Source organism: Acanthopagrus latus, chromosome 15 (assembly GCF_904848185.1).
Source record: "Acanthopagrus latus isolate v.2019 chromosome 15, fAcaLat1.1, whole genome shotgun sequence".
Lineage (NCBI taxonomy): Eukaryota > Metazoa > Chordata > Actinopteri > Spariformes > Sparidae > Acanthopagrus > Acanthopagrus latus.
The window spans coordinates 27,547,962-27,556,997 of NC_051053.1; the positions used below are offsets into that span (position 1 = coordinate 27,547,962).

Here is a 9,036-nt window from a genome sequence, read left to right on the forward strand (position 1 = left end):
CAAAAAAACTACATTTGAAATGTTTCTGCTGAATGAACTGAATGCTTCAAGACACTCCCCCTCTGACACCGCTGTAACCAGAGGACGCAGGTAGTGAGAATGCCAAAGGTTTCATATTTACATGTCAGTCAGGACCCACACCTATAGAGGTCCAGTCAGGCACAATAAGTGAGAACACCTGTGTAGGTGGACTGGCGTGTGGAGGAGCTGGAACTCAAACACTTCCACACATAGTGTAGAGTCACTAATGCATGAGGACACAACAGCACAAACACACACACACACACAGACACACACTCCTGCAGGAGGCTTTAATGTGCCGTTGGCTGGGTGTGGTGCCCCGACAGAGTTCATGAATTAACTGAACTCTTGAACTGTCTGTGGATTATCTCCTGTGAGGAACTCATGATTTTCACGCTTTACATTACATTTTTGACAGCTAAGAGCGTAATGACATGATAGTGACGCGTCAGCTCGAGCTGTGGTGACAAACTCCACCCTGTCATTTGTCACTTGAATCACACATTAGCTTTGACATTCATGGCTCAGGCCTACATGGTGATGTGCCAAGATAAATATGGACGTACATGTAAATAATTTGATAAAATCAGCTGTGCAAAATGTTTCTGAATAAAGAAATGGATTCAGCATGTTTGCCAGACTTCAGGAAAATGCACAATGAATTTTGGTGTCAGCAACACAGAAATGCATTCTGGGTTCAAATGACTGTTTGGATGTTCACACATCACGCATCACTTCTGAGATGTTTGTGAAATGCAGTCCATGCACTCAATATATTACGCTTCCATTTGGTGTGGGCGGTCATTAAAAATTCCTTAGTGTTTTAATTACCAAAAATAATAACTACAGTATATTTTATTAGATTTTATTTTCACATGATTTGAATAAATCCTTAAAAAGGAAAATGATAAAAACATAACAAACAACACAGGAAGAGGCAGGAAAGTTATAAAAGTCACACAAAACTCAACATGACATGACATAACATGAAGGGAACGTTAAACTCATAGTGAGACAATATATCAAAAAACAACAATAATAACAATGATGATATCAAAATGAATTGTATCAATTCCTGAGCAACAGTAAATACGTATACAGTATCACTTACGAGTGAAACAGATAAAACATGGATGTATGGATCATTACACAAAGTAAAAAAAGTTGTTACAAGAGATCAGTTAAATATTCTTAAAAAACGTCCTTTCCTTTTACTTTGCCAAAACAAGAAAAGTGACTGCATGATTGAAATTTTAAAAAGTATGACCTTCCCTCCACTTTAACAGAGTTGTTTTTCACAATTAAACTTGCATATGATTTTTTTTTTTAAAAATGCCGTTTTGAGAATTCTGGCATTTTTATTCATGTGTTTTATTAAGTTCCCTCCGTCCCTAAACTCAAATTAGCATCCTTATCAGTGAACACTGAGCGAGTGAAAGCTACAGAGTTGTGATATATATCGTAGATTTGAGACATTTAGACAAATTAATAACATAGGGAAGGAATAATAATGGTCTGAGATCGGACCCCTGAGGAACCCCACAGAGTAGTCCGTCTTTTTTCATATGTGTCATGAAAACCATATACATACAGCTTCTCTGATAGAATATGACATTTAACTGTATTTATGAACACCTGGTCTGTCTGACAGAGAGACTGGGAGACAATAGTAATTATGACAACAAGAGTCGTTCTAACAGATCCAACCAGGTGACTTCACTGTCAACCTCATTCAACGCCAGTATCCATATGATGATGTCATCGTTACTGGAACCTGTGTTGTAGATCGGAACCCCTCCAACAACAAATTCAGCCTCTTGATGTCCGCCGCCATCTGCTTCATTTCTGTCTTCATCTGCTTCATTTCTGTCTTCACCTGCTGGTTTTCAGTCTTCACCTGCTGGTTTTCAGTCTTCACCTGCTGGTTTTCAGTCTTCACCTGCTGGTTTTCAATCTTCACCTGCTGGTTTTCCGTCTTCACCTGCTGGTTTTCAGTCTTCACCTGCTGGATTTCCACCTTCACCTGCTGGATTTCCACCTTCACCTGCTGGTTTTCTGCCCTCACCTGCTGGTTCTCTGCCCTCACCTGCTGGATTTCCGCCTTCACTTGCTGATTTTCTGCCCTCACCTGCTGGATTTCTGACCTCACCTGCAGGTTTTCCGCCTTCACCTGCTGGATTTCTGCTTTCACCTCCTGGTTTTCCGTCTTCACTTGCTTGTTTTCCGCCTTCACCTCCTGGTTTTCTGTCTTCACTTGCTTGTTTTCCGCCTTCACCTGCTGGTTTTCTGTCTTCACCTGCTGGTTTTCTGTCTTCACCTGCTGGATTTCTGCTTTCACCTGCTGGTTTTCCGTCTTCACTTGCTGGATTTCCGCCTTCACCTGCTCATTTTCCGTCTTCACCTGCTGGTTTTCTGTCTTCACCTGCTGGTTTTCTGTCTTCACCTGCTGGTTTTCTGTCTTCACCTGCTGGTTTTCAGTCTTCACTTGCTGGATTTCCGCCTTCACCTGCTCATTTTCTGTCTTCACCTGCTCATTTTCTGTCTTCACCTGCTCATTTTCTGTCTTCACCTGCTGGTTTTCCGTCTTCACCTGCTGGTTTTCCATCTTCACCTGCTGGTTTTCCATCTTCACCTGCTGGTTTTCCTGCTTCACCTGCTGGTTTTCTGCTGTCAGGTGCTTGTTTTCTCCACTCAGGGTTGTGATCTTTTTCTGTAAGACAGTATAAGCTCGCGCCATCTTGTCTATCTGATCTTTCATATTGCCGGGGTCCCTCTCCAAGCTGTCATTGGTTGAGGACAGGTTGGAGACATGTTTGATGTATTCGTCAGCTTCCTCTGAATAGTTCAGTTGCTCGCTCAGCTTGGTGGAAATGACAGAGGTAACTACAATGTAAAAAAAAAACAGAAGGGTGTTGGTCTGGAAGAATTTGTTTCCGGGCAGCTTTAAATCAATGATACAATCCATGAAAGACATGAAAAAGACAACACCTCCAGCCTCGTGTGAAGGCAGGATAACATTTACATGAATATATTTAAGATTTATATCCATCGTCTCCTTTGATGCTTTGCTTAGAGACAACACAGAATAACTGTTGGCTTTATACTCACAGTGGATACGCAGAGCCATGATGATCAACAGGATCCCCCAACACGCTGCTACTGGTGAAAAAGACTGAGCCAAGGGAGGAATCTTCTTATCTGACAGGACAACAGGAATTCATTTGAATCACCATAAAGATAGGATTTAATAGTCAAATGTGGGGTTTTTGTACATTTTTGTACAAATTGTACACATTTGCAGCCTTGTTCATAAAGTACCTGAAGTGGGCGGCATGTTGTCCACGGTGCATTCGTCTGTGTTAATGTAGTCGTCTTCTTCCTCAATCTCATCTGAAACAGTTAAATAGTCAAATGCAAAAAATGTTTGAAAAGCAATATCCACACTGAGGCATATTTACAGTAGCAATTCAGTGTTAAGAAAGCTGGATATAAATTAAAATGCCAAAGATGGACCTAATGATCAGTTGTAACTATTTGCTGCCAGACTGGAATCAAGCATAATCAAAATAATATTAATAATAATATTGAGCAAAGTCATCACAGCAAACAATATTACAGTTACAGACATTAGACGGTGTACTGTGACTTGCAAATGTCCTCACCACAATGGAAAACTGACTCAATATGTCATACAAAAATAGAAAAAAATTTAACAATATTAAATGATATATCTTTAGTTTTTAAATATATTTTTACAATAAATATTAACAGTTAACAAAGGAAAAGGAAATTAAATAATGCTGTCAAAATGTGTTTTTTTTTTCATGTGACATAACTAGATAATTACAACACAAGATTTAGATTTGGTTGAAACAAAATGGAGGTATACACACGTCAAAAATTATCAGTAGAGTTTCTATGATAATTTCAACCCAGTGCATAAAAAATAAATGTACTTCCTTTACTTCAAGTGCTTCAGCTGCCTGAACTCGAGCACACATGGGACATGGTGTGCAGAAGGATGATCACCCTGTAAATAAACAAGTTGTAATAAATCTTACCAGCAGACATATAAACATTAGGATCGATGAAGGTAACTGCGGGCTCTTTGGATGTTTTCCTCATCTTGCTCAGAGCGAACGATCCACCAGCGGTCTGAAACGAGAGCTGCAACTGGAGACCAACTGTTTTATTCCCCAAATGGTGGCGAGTCTGCTGTGTTTGGATTTTATAATATACTTCTGCTTTTTGAGCTTGTTAAGGTGGTGTCAAGTTCTGTAAGTAATGTTGTGTCACCATACAGGCGGTTTTCACACCCTCAACTCTGTTCCTCAGTTTCATGCTGCATAGGCCACTTTTAATCAACATTACATCTTATCTATATCTATAACCAACAACATGTGTCCCTGAAGCAGAGATAGTTCAGACACTGGCCATGGTTTTTTGGTGGAAGAAGGCAGTTCTGGTGATTTGATGAATGTGTTGCTGTAAGAAGAGGCTGGTGTCAAAGATGACTGTGACATCCAGGATTTGAGGATGAGGATGCTGAGGTGGCCGGAGTCTGTGGAGAAGAGGAGGTGGTTGGTGACTTTAAGGAGAACTGAGTCAGCGGCAATGGTGCGTTCCAGTATTTCAGAGATGAGGGAGGAGTTGATTATTTTTGTGATGAGGGAGGACACGGCTGGAAGACAGTTCTTGACCAGAGGATTTCACATCCAATGGAAGTTTAAAGTGAGTCTTCATGAATTCTGGCTTGTCTCCAGGTTGTCAGACGCAGTTTCAGGAATATCAAAGAAAATAAAAGTTGCTTGGTTCCTGTCATGGTTTAATTTCATACATTTCTATTCTCCAGTGACTTTTTACCAACAAGAAAACAAACTTGTTCTTGTGCTGGTGTTGTTTCCTCTTTATATTTATAAAGATAGAGATTAATTGTAAAAAGACTCGAGGCATGAAGTTCCTCTGTAAAACACACCCACCTGGTACTTCCCTCACAACGCAGGCTTCATGTCCTTCTGTTCTCTTCTAGTTTCTGTTTTTACATCATAAAATATGTGTTTGCTGCCCTCCTGATGTCACAGCTGAACTCATTCACTGCAGCCACAGTTAGTGGACCTCGCTTGCATCTTTTCCTTGCGTCTCAGCAGGGATACATGGAGAGACTCCAGGAAACTAAGCCAGATTTGGTGGCAGTGGAAGTCTACATCATGGCAGTCAGCTGAAAACCTCAGAGGAAGGCTCGTGGCTCCTCAGAGATCCCGTCTCGCTCCTCGGAGCAGAAATAAGAGTTTTGGGTGGATTCAGGAGAGGAGTGAGGAACCTGAGCAAGACTAGGGATGTTTCTATGATTTGTCTTTTTGTGTTTTGTGGGAAAATGTGACACCATTGCGTTCCTCTCCATCCTTATACAGCGTTTATATTTTTGCTGCAGCAGCTCTCACTTCTGAGCCCTGAAAATCACTTCTGAATGTGCACAATCACCTAAAACCTACAAAAACACTACATTTGAAATGTTTCTGCTGAAAGAAGTGAATGCTTCAAGACACTCCCCCTCTGACACCGCTGTAACCAGAGGACGCAGGTAGTGAGAATGCCAAAGGTTTCATATTTACATGTCAGTCACCTATAGAGGTCCAGTCAGGCACAATAAGTGAGAACACCTGTGTAGGTGGACTGGCGTGTGGAGGAGCTGGAACTCAAACACTTCCACACATAGTGTAGAGTCACTAATGCATGAGGACACAACAGCACAAACACACACACACACACAGAAACACACTCCTGCAGGAGGCTTTAATGTGCCGTTGGCTGGGTGTGGTGCCCCGACAGAGTTCATGAATTAACTGAACTCTTGAACTGTACTCTGGTATGTGGCAGACAGTCAGTCAGACAACCAGTCAGTCGAAGTGCGCAGGAAAAATCTCTGTCTTAACAAGTCTGCAACTGAGTCCTAAAATTTTATTCTGAAGGATGAAAAATATGTTTCAGTAGACGTAAATGTAATGTAGAGAACAAAAAGGTTTAATTATCTGTATTTTGTTTACATACATTTAAGAAATTGCTGAAAATAATTTAGTTTGGGGTTTAAAACAAACATTCCTCCAACAGAGAACAAAGTCTTTAATATCCGTCCTTCAGTCTTTTGTTCAAACGGTGATGTTATCAGTCAGGGAGACAACCAATAAATCACCAGTCAGTTGGTCTGTTCCTCTGCCCAGTTCTCTTATTATTTCTCGCTCTATTCTTATTTCTCTCCAGCTCCATACATCCCTTCATCTCTCACACACTTTTCCTTATATGACCCCTAAAGGGAAACACACCTGCTGCATCATGTAAAGTTTCATCTTTCGACGTCCACAGTGACGGTAAAGGGAAGTTAAACACAGCAGTGGAGGGAGGTAATGTGTTGATAATGGAAAACCGTCTCTTATGGGAACGCATCAACACACTGAGACTCATTTTTCACTATAATTCTGAATTTAATCAGGATTATGAGAACGATATATTTCATTTAGACAACCTAGATTAGAGCTTATTCTCAAAATGGCAATTTCTGTTTAAGACTTGTTGTTTAAAGATCAGTCTATGGACAGTGCATTCAGAATACACCTCTTAATCGGGGTTTATACCACAGTTTACATATAGAGGAATCACAGAAACCAAAAAGTATTGGTCTGATAGTGGCATAACAGGAATATGGGTCCCATCAATGAATCTAATGACTTGCAAGATGTGGTGCACCATTTTAAAACCATCAGCCTCCCAACATTCACGCTGTTGTACCTCATCCAGAACCTCCATGTTGTCCACGGTGGCATTAGCTGCCTGTGGTGTTGGTTATATGCATCAGAGTCTGTTCTCATGCGTGAAGGAGAAAAGCTTAAAGAACACCATTTTGCAAAAACCTGGAGAAGGGAGTTAACGAGGGTAAACCACAGGAGCAGCACGACTGCAGTCTGAAAAGGAGGGCGAGTCCTCCAGCTGTTCGTTGTCCTGTTAATCAGCATTTGCACAGCTGCATGACAACAGGAATATTAGTGACATGAAAACTGTTTAGTTGGAATATTGTCAGAAGTTCAGAATACTTTGACCAAAAGACGAATCAGTGGCTGCGTTTACACATCGACCACATCTAACGATAGAAGTGTGAACTTATCACACGGGAGGACGAGGATAACAGTGAAAAGAACACGCATAGAAACATGTTCACTGATGTGGTGTCAATATATCACTGACAGAAGAAGAAGATCCCGATAATTAATGATCACATGAAGCCCATGAAGATTCTTTGGTTCTGAAAATTTGTAATGGAAAAGTTATTTTCCTCTAACAACACTGATGTTTAATTTGCTCGTTTGGTGGCTCCTTGTAAATCCTGGAGCAGCTGTGAATTTGTCGTCAGGGCAAAATGACAAAGCAAAGTATTTCCAGGTGAGAGTCACATAACTGTTAATGTATAATGTTTAGCTGTGGCTGCAGACCAGACCAGGTAGTCCATGTAAAATCTGTAGGACACTCCAAGAAGGTCAGAGGTCATGGTCAGCCTGAGGGGAGACAGTCTTGGTCAAGGACACTGCAGCGGGGCAGACGGGGATTTGAACTTGTGACCCTCAGGCTGAATGTTCAGACTCTCCGCTCACATAAACATGAAGGTGAACTCCAAAGTGTCCAAAGTGAACGCTGGGTTTTGCCTTCCTGTGTCTGGCCTTGTTTCTGTCTGTCTCTGAACTCTGCAGGCGGTTTTTAGCTCGTCCTCCTCCAGGCTGACGGCTGGAATGCTGACATAACAGATGTTGTCTGACAAAACCAATAATTATCTGCTGTACGGCTGTATGTCCATACCCACTCTTCCTCCTCCCTCTCCACATCCTCCTCCACCTCCTCCGACTGGTTCACCATCGATGTTTCCTCCAGCTGGTCTCTGACTCGGCTGCACCGTCAGACATTTACCCTTCATGTTTAGATTCCAGCTAAAGGTTCACCGAAATACCTCCATGACAAATCACTTCCATCTCCAAGTATTCGTTCGCTTACTTTTTTGTTTTATTCAGCAGAGTTTTAAGAAATCCTGAATGTGAGTGAGGCAAAAAAATCCAATCAGCATTGAAAATGTCTCTCCAGAAACTGTGACTGTGAATAATCCCAACTATTTCTTCGACAATGCTAAACTTGAAATGAACTGAGTATAAATTATGTGTCTCTTAAGCTTTCTATGCCACTTTCTGCTGTGACCAAACACTAACCTCGTGTCTAGACTCAGTCCAGGTGAATGGCAAAGCTTGTCACTGACAGAGGTTTCCTGTATATGACACATGCAGGTGTGTGAAGTACCTGTAGGGGGCGATAATAACGGGGGCGCAGGAACTTTGCATAAAGAACCAGAAAGTCCTTAATGGAAGAAGTCGGGGAGTCCAGCTGTTGTTTTCATGATGTCAATCTAAACCTAACGGAGGAGATTTTTTGTATTTTTGATGCTTTTATTTTGAAGGTGTTTGGGTATGCTGCATGTCTGTTATTGCTAAAATGATGCAGAATGAGACTGTGCGGTTTTTAAATGACCTGCTGTGGACGACAAATACTCACACGTATCAATGAAAGACTGAAAACTGCACCGTGTACAGAAAGTTTGGCTTCTCTTTTGTTGTTCTACACTTTGAAACAGTGGAACAAAATGGACCGGACGCGTGTGAGAGTCGCTGCTGTGGTGTAACTTCTTGCTGCCAGCTGAACTCGTGCTGTCTATAAACTTATGCATACATATATAAGAATATCTGACTACATTTGGCGCTGATCCGCTTTAGTTTCAGCGCTGCATCACGTGTCACTTTCATTTCTCTCTGTGTTCGTGTCAACATCGTCGCCACGTGAACAGATTTCCCTGAAAGTCTTGTTATAAATAAGCCCGACCTGACTTTGTTTGCGGAGGTGGGCGGATCGCTGTAACGCGCCGCTGGCCCGAGTCAGTTAGTTAATTTTTCTCTAAGGACCGCTCTTTTACCTCATTATAATAATTAA

At 41.5% G+C, this 9,036-nt stretch overlaps 1 protein-coding gene across 1 annotated transcript; it reads right to left on the reverse strand.

Moving 5' to 3' along the window:
- Positions 1–872: 872 nt before the first annotated feature.
- Positions 873–4,234, reverse strand: LOC119033718 (flagellar attachment zone protein 1-like). Its single transcript, XM_037124147.1, has 4 exons — positions 4,083–4,234; positions 3,340–3,411; positions 3,130–3,219; positions 873–2,904 (listed from the first exon to the last, which is right to left on the reverse strand). The coding sequence occupies exons 1-4, from the start codon at positions 4,144–4,146 to the stop codon at positions 1,754–1,756; spliced, it is 1,377 nt and encodes a 458-aa protein (XP_036980042.1). The 5' UTR covers positions 4,147–4,234; the 3' UTR covers positions 873–1,753.
- Positions 4,235–9,036: the final 4,802 nt, after the last annotated feature.

What these genes read in the sequence shown, in the direction of transcription:
- LOC119033718 (XM_037124147.1), bottom strand. Translation starts at nt 4,146, where the DNA reads ATGAGGAAAACATCCAAAGAGCCCGCAGTTACCTTCATCGATCCTAAT. An exon ending in CAACATGCCGCCCACTTCAG is followed by an intron (nt 3,220 to 3,339) that starts GTACTTTATGAA and finishes TTGTCCTGTCAG; the next exon opens with ATAAGAAGATTCCTCCCTTG. An exon ending in CATGGCTCTGCGTATCCACT is followed by an intron (nt 2,905 to 3,129) that starts GTGAGTATAAAG and finishes TTTACATTGTAG; the next exon opens with TTACCTCTGTCATTTCCACC.